Genomic DNA, 14,918 nt, shown 5'->3' on the forward strand with positions numbered 1-14,918 from the left:
GCCACCGGGTCCCTTCAGCCGCGGTGTCCAGGATGCCCTGCACCTTCTCTGCTGTCACCGTGTCCTCATCACCCACCAGCCTGTCTCCCGCAACCCCCGCGGGAAGTAGGTAAGGGAGACAGCTCACTGCTGCAGACCCCCGTAACCCCCGTGACCAGTACATCCCACCAACTATGCTCCCTGTCACCCCAGCCACCTGCCTATGCACTTCCCTGCCCCTGCTCTCCCTGTGATGCCCCCTGTTTATATATATATACACACACACACAAATAAGGTGGCACTATTCGGATAAAAAAAACGCTTATATTGGTGTTAAGAAAACATGCATTACTTGTTACTTGGTGCTCATATCGACATTTCATGGCCATTCAGGCCATTTCTACAGGATAGCAGCATGAGAGTGCAATGTGCTAGGTGCACGAAAGCACATGGACAACTTTAAAGTTTAAATCCAATGACCATTTGCAGAGGGCAAAAAGGTGAAATCAAAAGTCAGGCAGAGTTTTTAGATAAGCAGAAGGTTGGCAGGATGTGTGACCTCACTCCTGGTGTAATATATTCATGATTGATAGATGGATAAATAACATAGATAGATAAGATACTATGCGTAGATTGGTTCTGCATTTTACAAATTGATCTGTGCAGGAAAAATTGCTCTGCATGGAAGATGTTACTTTGTACACAAGAGACATTTATGCAGAGCAATTTTTGCCATGCAGAGACAATGCTCTGCATATTTATTTATTTATTTATTTATTTATTTATTAACAGTTTGTTAAACAGCGCAGCATATAAGCTGCTTCTCTGTATAAAAATACAAATATTGCTCTGCAAGTAACATAATATGTTCTGCATAAAAGTTACTCCCATTGTCCCTCAGTTTCGTAGGAGGCAGTAGATGGGGGAGATCGCCAGCTGTCCCAATACCCATAGGAGAAGTACCCTGCCTTCCCTTGCCATTCAACCACCCACCGCCAGCCAATAGGACAGCTGGGGCAGCCCATTGCTTCTGCCTGGCTTTTGCACTGTTTCAGTGCTGCCGCGCCGGACCATGAAATGAAATTTCAGGGGGTAAAGGACGGTCGTACAGCTGAGACACAGCCATGAAGCATATAGATTCATATGCATGCCCGGCTGTGTCTTGGCAGCGCAACCGTCCATTACCCCAAGGAATTTCATTTTTACCCCATTTAGGGTAATCTACCCCGGTTCCCCTGACCACTGATCTAGCAAAACAAAAAAAGGACCACAGTTGCTGTATTTTTATTTTAGGGGTACATGAGTTGACCCAGGAGGGCACAGGGGCGAATTCTATTTCATTGTTTTTGGAGATATATATATATATATACTTGTGTAGTTTCACAGCGCCAGTAGATCGCATGTGATATTGCATGCAATCTACTATCCATTTCATCACCCCACTATCCACTAGGGCGTGGAGTTGATTTTATATAGTGTGGCGAGCGGACACGGAATGAATTCCACGGAATTGCATGCAAATGGCATGCAATATCGTGAGTCACTGTGAAACAACACAAGTAGTGTCATCCGCGCTTGCCACACTATATAAAATCAACTCCACACCCTAGTGGACAGTGGGTTAATGAAATGGATAGTAGATCGCAGGCGATATAGCATGTCAAATCGCATGCTATATCACATGTGATCTAGTGGTGCCATGAAACTACACAAGTATATATATATATATATATATATATATATATATATATATATATATATATATATATGATTTTAAAAGTTACCACTCAGAAGGGATAAAATGAACAATATCTATTAAAAAGTCATGTAATGTGTATGGGGCTTATGTTGCAACACTGAGGCAGATTGATACAAATTATCTGCATTTAATAAATTCAACTGATACATGTAACTTTTACTAGACTGCCTGGTGTGTGAGGCAGATAATTTCATTTACTTTCACTTCTCACTTGGAATTAAGCCATTTTTAAACTAAATAAAAGTAATAAAAAAAAAAAAAAAAACATAAGTAGGCCAAACCTGTCCACCTACTTCTGTGACATCAGAAGTTGGACAGAAGTTGGCTGAACTAAAAAAAAAAAAAAAAAAGTGTACTGGTTGGAAGAAAAGTTGGTTAGATGTGTGGGGAACTGTTTTAGTTGGACTGTCAAGTTGGTTGGTTGGAGGTTTGAAGGGTTTTAAAAAAGTTGGTCAGAAGTTGGTCTGATGTGTGGCCAGCATTAGTCAACTCCCAGTAATGCATTGCACACTTGTGTAGTCAGTGTGCCTCAGCTCCCGATGCTCAGCACCATTAATCATTGTCACATTGGCAGATAGGTGAAGCTGCAGCATAACCCCACTCCCATGCACAAAACCTTTAGCTACAAAAAAAAAAAAAAAAACACATGCCTGCCACAGGGGGGGCCCTAGACTCAGGGGGGGAACTGACCCCCTTGAGTCCCTTCTTAATTAGGCCCTGAGTGAAGGTGGCTGCCCAGTGTGTATTGTTTATTGGGTGTAACCAGTAATACGTTTTTCCTTTCTGTTCAGTTTGTAATAACTTTTACGTTGCGAGATGGGTTGAACATTTTCGTTCCATTATCAATGTTGCTGTTCAAAGGCTTTTGGGTAGACACAATTTTTTGTCTACCCACCTCCATTTCTGTTCATTGATTTATCGTTATTTTAGTCGGTTATGTCTGTCAGTTATTACAGTTCTTTCAAGTTTTTACCCAAATCCAATCACTAGAAGGCCCCGAACAGGCTCACTGGGTCAAACTTCTGACAGGCGTACACAAACGGGAGGCCTGACCAGGACCTCAACCTTTTAGTAGGTCTTCTTGAACCCAATGTTATCAATCTGTGAAGTTTTAATCCAATGAGCCTAGAACAGGCTCATCAGGTCAATGCTCTCCCTGGTGAACACAAACAAGATGTCCAACCGGCACCCCATCTCCCTAGTATGTCTTCTGGGATTCAATGTTATCAATCTGTGATGTTTAGCCCAGATCCATCCAGTAGAAGGCCCAGAATAGGTTCCCGGTTCACAGTTTTCACCATTGTACACTGCCTGTTACCCGCTGTAGGTTTTCTGGGATCCATTGTTAAAACTATGCGAAGTTTTAATCCAAATCCATCCAGACTCCCTGGCACAAAGTCCTGCCTAACAAGCACCAATGGGAGGGCTGACCAGAACCACAATAAAAAAATAACATTGGCTTGTGCTGTAGAACAACAAGGATTAGAGAACCACAAGTTCATATCCCCCCTCCCCCCTTGTATTTGGGAAACCAGGACCGGCTTGGGGCTAGTTATGCCCAGGAGGGGGGCTGGGGGGGGGGGGGGGGGGGGAGTTGAGAGGGACCTTATATACACATGTATTATTTGGTGCGGTATCTTAGACACTGAAAAAAATAAAATCGCCCCTGCACCATATTTCTTCCTCAATCTATTGTTTGGTCTAAACAACAACTGATCCACTTGACCGTGTGAGCATAAGATTTTTATTGGGAGTTTTTCCATTTTACTTAAAGCGCCAATCATTTACACTGAAAAAAAAAAAAAAAACAGGTTTATTTTACCATGTAATTGATTGCCGCATTTTAAAAATGTTAAAACTCTCCCCAAATCTCTCACTTTCTGATTCTCACACCCTATTACAGTTGTCTCCTTGGCCCTTATTCTGATCGGTGCGGATTTCTCCGCATGCGTTCGTCCCGCCGATGGTGATCGTCTGCGCATGTGCAGAGGTCACTCTGCGCATGTGCAGGCGATTTCGCCGCACGTATTCTTGACACACCGCACAGGGGGCGTAGAGGGGCGTGAGGGGCTACTTAGCCTCATTACCCTATGCATACGCCCCGCGTTTCATGGGCGTTCCCATGCAAACGCGGGGCGTATGCATGGTAATGAGGCCGTGACGCGTGTGTAGGGGGCGGGCATCTGACATCGCCGGATGTCAGCTGCCCGCCCCCATACATGATTTCACACGGACAAGTGTCCGTGTGGTCTTGTGTGGCGGGACCTGGTGGAGCGTGCGGCCCTGCATTCGATGTTCGGCGACCATCGAATGCAGGGGCTGCTCCCAAGACGGAGGAGGCGTATCCCCGTCCAATTTCATGCGGATCGCCACATATCCGCGTACGGACGGAGGTGGCGATCCGTATGGAAGGCGGGGATTCGCCTGCACGGTCGTGGCCGCATATTCTGATCGGGCCGCACCAATCAGAATAAGGCCCCTTGTCTGTATGGGTTTCTGCAATAATCTGTCACATGATCACCTGAGTAGATATTTGCAAAGGTGGCTGTCTCCCCAGCCACCTTTCTCTCTCCCACTCCACCTCTCTTCCCTCCCTGTCTCCTTATCCCCCCCACCCTCTCTCCCCAGCCCCGACTCTCTCCCTATTATTGTCTCCCCGGCCCCACTTTTTCTCTGACTCCTATTCTCCCCAGCCACAACTCTCTCTCCCCATCCCGCCTCTTTCCTCCCTGTCTCCTCAGTCACCCTCTTTCTCTCTCTCTCTCTCTCCTGGGCTCTCTGTCTACACTCCCTCCCCCCCCCCCCCCTCCCAGCCCGTCTCTCTCCTCCTTTTTTGTGGTCTCTCCCCTTTTCTCTCTTCTCTCTTTCTCCCTCTCATGTCATGTACTGTCTCCCAACACACCTCTCTCAGTCTCTCCTCTCATCCTCTCTCTCCCCTGCTCTCTTCCTCTCAACCCTCTTTCTCACTCCCTTATGTCTCACCTCTCTTAGAGGCCCATTTATCAAGCAATATTTGCGGCTCAATCCCCGAAAACACACGTTTTCGGGTTTTAGCCACAAGTATTAAGTATCACCTAAATGTATTAAAGGGGACTGCAGCAGGAATCTGCTATCCCTGCTGCGATCCCCCACTGCAGCACCGCTGGCCGCATCCCCCGTAGGTTTCTATGGGGGATGCGAAGCTGCCCGATGTATCAACATCGGGCAGCCAGGCATCGCAGCCCTGGGCTATCGCCATTCTAATGTGGCGATAGCCGTTGTAGCCTATGGCTACATATCGCACTGCCCGAGCGGCAATGCGGTCAGCGGGAAGGGGGGTCAGCGCGTAACCGCGCATGCGCAGACCCCCCCGGCTTCTGGGTCAGGGCTTCGCAGGGACGGGCTCCTTTTGGAGCCCTGCGCCCTGGCAGATGATACATGGGGCGAAATGATCGCATTTTACAATGCGATCCTGGGCGGTAATATTCCGCCCAGATCGCATTGTAAATGCGATCAATGATAAATGGGGGCCTTAATCTCTCTCTACCTGGTAGTATTTCTCTCTCTCTTCCTGACACCCTCTATCTCTCTCTAATTTTCTCTCACTGACACCCTTTTGCTCCAATTTCTCTCGCCCTCCCTCAGTGGCATAACAAAAAATTTTGCTCCCCCCCGCCGGGAGAGCCTGGAGGTCCCTGCGGCGCTGATTATGAGTTGCCGGCGGCGCGGGAAGCACTTCTGACTCTGAAAACACTGGGCGCATGCTGATTGGCTGAATCTCAGCCAATCAGTGTGCGGCCGCGGCCAGTGTTTTCTGGGCGCATGCTGATTGGCTGAATCTCAGCCAATCAGTGTGCGGCCGCGGCCAGTGTTTTCAAAGTTAGAAGCGCTTCCCGCGCCGCCGCACGGCGGTAGCGCAGTATTTCCACTTCGCTACAGGGACCCCGGCAACTCATAATCAGCGCCGCAGGGACCTCCAGGCTCTCCCGAGTCCCTGACCACAGGTACCCCCACGCCGCACGGACCCCCCCTGCCAGATCCCCGCTGCACCCACAAGCAGTGGGGAGCTGGCGAAGAAACAACAGCGCCCGCAGACCCCCGGCGCCTCCCCGCCACCGCGGGGGCTGCGGCCCTTTAGTTACACCACTGCCCTCCCTCCCCAACATTCTCTCTCACCCCTGCTCACACTCCCATCTCTCACTCCTCTTTTTCTCTTATTCCCTCTTTTTCCATGAAGCTCGCTCTCTCTATTTCTCTCTCTTTCCCTTGTACTCTTTGTCACTCACTCCCCTCACTCTTTCTTCTGCCTAAGGGGCATTGTAGTGCCAATGGTGGGAGGGGGGCCCTTTCAAGGGTTTGCTATGGGGCCCACAGAGTTATAGTTACAGCCCTGTCTATTCCCGCACACATCCCACCACACAGCACATAAAGTATGTGCTGACCGTACTTTGTAAACTAGATTGCATCGCATCTAGTGCAAAACTCACGGAGCTTTCGCCCATCGCATGTGTTTTGAACTAGATGCGCTGCAATCTAGTTAAAAAGGTCACAGAGTTTATCGCCCCATGTATGGGTGGCATTAGTCATGTGAAAGGGGTATAGGATGCATTAGAGAGAAATAATAGCACACCCCATTATTGTCACCCAATCATTCACTACAGATTGAGTATCCCTTATCCAAAATCCTCGGGACCAGGAGAATTTTGGATAACGGATTATTCGTATTTCAGAATATTTTTATATTTCAATGATGTATCTTGAGGTATCTTGCATTTATATATCTACACATCAACCACATGAAATACACACAAATATATTTTATTTGTGCATAAAACAAGGTTTCAAAACATGAAACAAAGTTTGTCTACAATCTCAGGCACCGAATTTGAATGCCAAGCAATCACGTCCTTGTACATATTTAGTGCCAGTTACATATCATGTCCCCAGTGGTGCCAGTTACATATCAAGTACTCAGTAGTGCTGTTATATATCATGTCCCCAGTAGTGCCAGTTACATATCATGTCCTCAGTAGTGCTAGTTACATATCATGTCCCCAGTAGTGCTAGTTACATATCATGTCCCCAGTAGTGCCAGTTACATATCATGTCCCCAGTAGTGCCAGTTACATATCATGTCCCCAGTGGTGCCAGTTACATATCAAGTACTCAGTAGTGCTGTTATATATCATGTCCCCAGTAGCGCCAGTTACATATCATGTCCCCAGTAGCGCCAGTTACATATCATGTCCCCAGTAGTGCCAGTTACATATCATGTCCTCAGTAGTGCCAGTTACATATCATGTCCCCACTAGTGCCAGTTACATATCATGTCCCCAGTAGTGCCAGTTACATATCATGTCCTCAGTAGCGACAGTTACATATCATGTCCCCAGTAGTGCCAGTTACATATCATGTCCCCAGTAGTGCCAGTTACATATCATGTCCCCAGTAGTGCCAGTTACATATCATGTCCTCAGTAGCGACAGTTACATATCATGTCCCCAGTAGTGCCAGTTATATATCATGTCCTCAGTAGTGCCAGTTACATATCATGTCCCTAGTAGCGCCAGTTACATATCATGTCCCAAGTAGTGCCAGTTACATATCATGTCCTCAGTAGCGACAGTTACATATCATGTCCTCAGTAGCGACAGTTACATATCATGTCCTCAGTACTGCCAGTTACATATCATGTCCTCAGTAGTGCCAGCTACATATCATGTCCCCAGTAGTGCCAGTTACACATCATGTCCCCAGTAGTGCCAATTACATATCATGTCCTCAGTAGTGCCAGTTACATATCATGTCCCTAGTAGCGACAGTTACATATCATGTCCCCAGTAGTGCCGGTTACATATCATGTCCCCACTAGTGCCAGTTACATATCATGTCCCCAGTAGTGCCAGTTACATATCATGTCCTCAGTAGCGACAGTTACATATCATGTCCTCAGTAGCGACAGTTACATATCATGTCCCCAGTAGTGCCGGTTACATATCATGTCCCCAGTAGTGCCAGTTACATATCAAGTACTCAGTAGTGCTGTTATATATCATGTCCCCAGAAGTGCCAGTTACATATCATGTCCCCACTAGTGCCAGTTACATATCATGTCCCCAGTAGTGCCAGTTACATATCATGTCCTCAGTAGCGACAGTTACATATCATGTCCTCAGTAGCGACAGTTACATATCATGTCCCCAGTAGTGCCGGTTACATATCATGTCCCCAGTAGTGCCAGTTACATATCAAGTACTCAGTAGTGCTGTTATATATCATGTCCCCAGAAGTGCCAGTTACATATCATGTCCCCACTAGTGCCAGTTACATATCATGTCCCCAGTAGTGCCAGTTACATATCATGTCCTCAGTAGCGACAGTTACATATCATGTCCTCAGTAGCGACAGTTACATATCATGTCCCCAGTAGTGCCGGTTACATATCATGTCCCCAGTAGTGCCAGTTACATATCAAGTACTCAGTAGTGCTGTTATATATCATGTCCCCAGAAGTGCCAGTTACATATCATGTCCCCACTAGTGCCAGTTACATATCATGTCCCCAGTAGTGCCAGTTACATATCATGTCCTCAGTAGCGACAGTTACATATCATGTCCCCAGTAGTGCCGGTTACATATCATGTCCCCAGTAGTGCCAGTTACATATCCTGTCCTCAGTAGTGCCAGTTACATATCATGTCCCCACTAGTGCCAGTTACATATCATGTCCCCAGTAGTGCCAGTTACATATCATGACCCCAGTAGTGCCAGTTACATATCATGACCCCAGTAGTGCCAGTTACATATCATGTCCCCACTAGTGCCAGTTACATATCATGTCCCCAGTAGTGCCAGTTACATATCATGTCCTCAGTAGCGACAGTTACATATCATGTCCCCAGTAGTGCCGGTTACATATCATGTCCCCAGTAGTGCCAGTTACATATCCTGTCCTCAGTAGTGCCAGTTACATATCATGTCCTCAGTAGCGACAGTTACATATCATGTCCTTAGTAGTGCCATGTACATATCATGTCCTCAGTAGTGCCAGTTACATATCATGTCCCCAGTAGTGCCATGTACATATCATGTCCTCAGTAGTGCCAGTTACATATCATGTCCCCAGTAGTGGCAGTTACATATCATGTCCTCAGTAGCGACAGTTACATATCATGTCCCCAGTAGCGCCAGTTACATATCATGTCCCCCAGTAGTGCCAGTTACATATCATGTCCCCAGTAGCGCCAGTTACATATCATGTCCCCAGTAGCGCCAATTACATATCATGTCCCCAGAAGCGCCAGTTACATATCATGTCCCCAGAAGCGCCAGTTACATATCATGTCCCCAGTAGTGCCAGTTACATATCATGTCCTCAGTAGCGACAGTTACATATCATGTCCCCAGTAGTGCCAGTTATATATCATGTCCTCAGTAGTGCCAGTTACATATCATGTCCCTAGTAGCGCCAGTTACATATCATGTCCCAAGTAGTGCCAGTTACATATCATGTCCTCAGTAGCGACAGTTACATATCATGTCCTCAGTAGCGACAGTTACATATCATGTCCTCAGTACTGCCAGTTACATATCATGTCCTCAGTAGTGCCAGCTACATATCATGTCCCCAGTAGTGCCAGTTACACATCATGTCCCCAGTAGTGCCAATTACATATCATGTCCTCAGTAGTGCCAGTTACATATCATGTCCCTAGTAGCGACAGTTACATATCATGTCCCCAGTAGTGCCGGTTACATATCATGTCCCCACTAGTGCCAGTTACATATCATGTCCCCAGTAGTGCCAGTTACATATCATGTCCTCAGTAGCGACAGTTACATATCATGTCCTCAGTAGCGACAGTTACATATCATGTCCCCAGTAGTGCCGGTTACATATCATGTCCCCAGTAGTGCCAGTTACATATCAAGTACTCAGTAGTGCTGTTATATATCATGTCCCCAGAAGTGCCAGTTACATATCATGTCCCCACTAGTGCCAGTTACATATCATGTCCCCAGTAGTGCCAGTTACATATCATGTCCTCAGTAGCGACAGTTACATATCATGTCCTTAGTAGTGCCATGTACATATCATGTCCTCAGTAGTGCCAGTTACATATCATGTCCCCAGTAGTGCCATGTACATATCATGTCCCCAGTAGTGCCAGTTACATATCATGTCCCCAGTAGTGGCAGTTACATATCATGTCCTCAGTAGCGACAGTTACATATCATGTCCCCAGTAGCGCCAGTTACATATCATGTCCCCCAGTAGTGCCAGTTACATATCATGTCCCCAGTAGCGCCAGTTACATATCATGTCCCCAGTAGCGCCAATTACATATCATGTCCCCAGAAGCGCCAGTTACATATCATGTCCCCAGAAGCGCCAGTTACATATCATGTCCCCAATAGTGCCAGTTACATATCATGTCCCCAGTAGCTCCAGTTACATATCATTCCCCCAGTAGTGCCAGTCACATATCATGTCCCCAGTAGTGCTGTTACATATCATGTCCCCAGTAGCGCCAGTTACATATCATGTCCCCAGTAGTACCAGTTACATATCATGTCCCCAGTAGTGCCAGTTACATATCATATCCCCAGTAGTGCCAGTTACATATCATGTCCCCAGTAGTGCCAGTTACATATCATGTCCCCAGTAGTGCCATGTACATATCATGTCCTCAGTAGTGCCAGTTACATATCATGTCCCCAGTAGTGGCAGTTACATATCATGTCCTCAGTAGCGCCAATTACATATCATGTCCCCAGAAGCGCCAGTTACATATCATGTCCCCAGAAGCGCCAGTTACATATCATGTCCCCAATAGTGCCAGTTACATATCATGTCCCCAGTAGCTCCAGTTACATATCATTCCCCCAGTAGTGCCAGTCACATATCATGTCCCCAGTAGTGCTGTTACATATCATGTCCCCAGTAGCGCCAGTTACATATCATGTCCCCAGTAGTACCAGTTACATATCATGTCCCAAGTAGTGCCAGTTACATATCATATCCCCAGTAGTGCCAGTTACATATCATGTCCCCAGTAGTGCCAGTTACATATCATGTCCCCAGTAGTGCCATGTACATATCATGTCCTCAGTAGTGCCAGTTACATATCATGTCCCCAGTAGTGCCAGTTACATATCATATCCCCAGTAGTGCCAGTTACATATCATGTCCCCAGTAGTGCCAGTTACATATCATGTCCCCAGTAGTGCCATGTACATATCATGTCCTCAGTAGTGCCAGTTACATATCATGTCCCCAGTAGTGCCATGTACATATCATGTCCTCAGTAGTGCCAGTTACATATCATGTCCCCAGTAGTGGCAGTTACATATCATGTCCTCAGTAGCGACAGTTACATATCATGTCCCCAGTAGCGCCAGTTACATATCATGTCCCCCAGTAGTGCCATTTACATATCATGTCCCCAGTAGCGCCAGTTACATATCATGTCCCCAGTAGCGCCAATTACATATCATGTCCCCAGAAGCGCCAGTTACATATCATGTCCCCAGAAGCGCCAGTTACATATCATGTCCCCAATAGTGCCAGTTACATATCATGTCCCCAGTAGCTCCAGTTACATATCATTCCCCCAGTAGTGCCAGTCACATATCATGTCCCCAGTAGTGCTGTTACATATCATGTCCCCAGTAGCGCCAGTTACATATCATGTCCCCAGTAGTACCAGTTACATATCATGTCCCCAGTAGTGCCAGTTACATATCATATCCCCAGTAGTGCCAGTTACATATCATGTCCCCAGTAGTGCCAGTTACATATCATGTCCCCAGTAGCTCCAGTTACATATCATTCCCCCAGTAGTGCCAGTCACATATCATGTCCCCAGTAGTGCTGTTACATATCATGTCCCCAGTAGTGCCATTTACATATCATGTCCCCAGTAGTGCCATTTACATATCATGTCCCCAGTAGTGCTGTTATATATCATGTCCCCAGTAGTGCCAGTTACATATCATGTCCCCAGTAGTGCCAGTTACATATCATGTCCCCAGTAGTGCCAGTTACATATCATGTCCCCAGTAGTGCCAGTTACATATCATGTCCTCAGTAGTGCCATTTACATATCATGTCCCCAGTAGTGCTGTTATATATCATGTCCCCAGTAGTGCCAGTTACATATCATGTCCCCAGTAGTGCCAGTTACATATCATGTCCCCAGTAGCTCCAGTTACATATCATTCCCCCAGTAGTGCCAGTCACATATCATGTCCCCAGTAGTGCTGTTACATATCATGTCCCCAGTAGTGCTGTTACACATCATGTCCCCAGTAGTGCTGTTACATATCATGTCCCCAGTAGTGCCAGTTACATATCATGTCCCCAGTAGTGCCAGTTACATATCATGTCCCCAGTAGTGCCAGTTACATATCATGTCCTCAGTAGTGCCATTTACATATCATGTCCCCAGTAGTGCTGTTATATATCATGTCCCCAGTAGTGCCAGTTACATATCATGTCCCCAGTAGTGCCAGTTACATATCATGTCCCCAGTAGCTCCAGTTACATATCATGTCCCCAGTAGTGCCAGTTACATATCATGTCCCCAGTAGCTCCAGTTACATATCATGTCCTCAGTAGTGCCATTTACATATCATGTCCCCAGTAGTGCTGTTACATATCATGTCCCCAGTAGTGCCAGTTACATATCATGTCCCCAGTAGTGCCAGTTACATATCATGTCCCCAGTAGCTCCAGTTACATATCATGTCCTCAGTAGTGCCATTTACATATCATGTCCCCAGTAGTGCTGTTATATATCATGTCCCCAGTAGTGCTGTTACATATCATGTCCCCAGTAGTGCTGTTATATATCATGTCCCCAGTAGTGCTGTTACATATCATGTCCCCAGTAGCTCCAGTTACATATCATTCCCCCAGTAGTGCCAGTTACATATCATGTTCCAGTAGTGCCAGTTACAGATCATGTCCCCAGTAGTGCCAGTTACATATCATGTCCCCAGTAGTGCAGGTTCCATATCATGTCCCCATAGGCCACGCCCCATTTGCATAGGCCACATCCCCTTTACGCAGCACGGTGAAGAAGTTGGGAGGTGTATGCATATATGTGTTATGTACAGTATGATGTAAAACTCTAACTGAACATGTCAGCAAGGAAACCGCGTCTTACCAGTATATCCCAGTGCACAGTTACATATGAATTCATTCCGCAGGTCGACGCAGGATCCACCATTCTGACATGGGTCCGATTCACAGTCGTCAATGTTCACAGAGCAGTTTTCCCCTAGAACACAAAGGTGCGGTCACGTTAACAGTATCAGTCCAATACTTGTGAAGCATGAGGATCATAGCAGTTCAGCGTTTCTCAACTTCAGGCCTCAGAGAACCTTAACAGTGCAGGTTTTCCAGGTCTCTTCATAGAATCACAGGTGAGATAACAGTTCATTCAGTAATGAATGTGCTACAGCCAGAGATCTGGGAAACATGCACCGCTAGGGTTTCTGGAGGATTGAATTTGGGAGATCTAGCATACCTCCCAACTTTTGTCGACCTCGATGCGGGACGCAGCTCCTGCGGGCCGGAAATTTTGAGGGGCATGGCCTAATTTCGGGGGTGTGGCCTATACTTGCGGCTCCCCCCGAGGCCATGCCCCCATTTTGCTGCTAAGGGGGCATGACCCAGAGGCTCTGTGAGCCTCTAGCCATGCCCCCAGCCCCGGGAATAGACGCTGTGTGCACGCGCACAGCATTTATTCCCCGCTGCTTAGCAGCCGACAAGGGGGACTCCCAACAGCCCCCCCTGACCGCAGGACACTGCCGCCCACGGGAGGGACAGCGGGACAGGCCCTGATAATCGGGACTGTTGGGAGGTATGGATCTAGGATTAGCACTCTCACTGGATATAAGGGGTTATTCAGACTGGATTGGGGGTTATCCAATCACCGCCCAGCCATAGTAAAATCCTGCCCTGTGCAAGCCGACGAATTAATGTGCACGGCTTGGGAAAGCTTGTCATATGTATTTTCTTTATATTATTTTAGTAACTTTTTAACATGTAAATTAGTAACAGAGGCACAGATAAGCAATGCTTCCCACTGACAAATGAAGGGGATGAAGAACCGGGGAAGGGGCTAAGCTGAAGGCTAAAAAGACCATAAAAAAAAATGAGAAAAAGCGGCACTTCTAGAAGTGCTTCATTGACAGAGGCTGCTGTGATTGGACAGCAACTCCAACTGCTGGCCAATCACAGCAGCCCCGGTTAATTAAGCTTCTAGAATTGGCACTTTTTTGTTCATTTTTGACTGGGGGGGGGGGGGGGTTTGTTGGTGGCGGCCGGAAGTGTGGTTGACAGCGGCCATGGGAAGGAAGGGGGGGGGGGGTGTTTGTGGGGTGACTGTGTACAGTGCCACCACTGCATGTCACTGCTCAACAGGATCTGTTCTGAACACCAAGACAAATTGACCAGAAATTTCTGAAAACATTTTCTTTTCAGATACACTTTGTACAGTAGATATTATTGATAAAGATTTTTTTCTACAAAATACTGTAAGACTACCTATCCATGTGTTCCTCTAATACCCTTTATACACCAGAGCCTTCACCTGGGTTATCGCCGCACTACTCCGGGCCGGGGCTTGGTGTAACAAAATAACCCGGGTCCTGTTTCCCGGGTGTCCGACCTGGCAAATGCTCAGGAGCATCCCCGGAGTCATGGGCCGTGTAAATGTGTAACCCAGGTCATCCAACCCGGGGACCCATTTCGGACGGTGTTGCAGGGTCCCGGCTGGCGGGTTTTCTGGTGCTTGAAGATGTCATCTCCAATTGCCGGCTCAGGGCCCACCTTTGTCGGTGTCGCCTGACCGGCTAAATGCCGGGGGAAGGCGGTCTAAAAGGGAACAACTGCCGGGTCGCATCTGGGTTGGAGCAGAGTCCAAAAACCCAGGTGCGACCCGGCAGTTCTGGTGTAAAAGTTGTATTATGATGCTCATATTGTTGTTCTGAATTGGCCAGATACATACAAGTAGCTATTTACCAAACATACATGAACGCACAAGCTAGTATTGAGATTGGTGAATGATCAGACTGAACAAACACCTGTAAACATTATGGTGGAAAGATTAAAACGGTTACTTCAAAGCAATGTATGATACGGCTATGGCGATATTAATCCTGGCAGATATTTCTGATCCTTGGAAAGATC

General features: G+C 46.9%; 1 protein-coding gene across 2 annotated transcripts in view; it reads right to left on the bottom strand.

The window, feature by feature from the left end:
- The window catches only part of CRB2 (crumbs cell polarity complex component 2), a 109,780-nt gene that overhangs the window by 50,551 nt on the left and 44,311 nt on the right, over nucleotides 1-14,918 (bottom strand). For both annotated transcript variants that reach the window (XM_083161015.1, XM_083161014.1), the window contains exon 6: nucleotides 12,889-13,002. In XM_083161015.1, coding sequence (XP_083017141.1) covers nucleotides 12,889-13,002 — 114 coding nt within the window. The remainder of the gene's footprint in view (nucleotides 1-12,888; nucleotides 13,003-14,918) is intronic.

This window comes from Crinia signifera, chromosome 9 (genome assembly GCF_055691185.1).
Source record: "Crinia signifera chromosome 9, ASM5569118v1, whole genome shotgun sequence".
Lineage (NCBI taxonomy): Eukaryota > Metazoa > Chordata > Amphibia > Anura > Myobatrachidae > Crinia > Crinia signifera.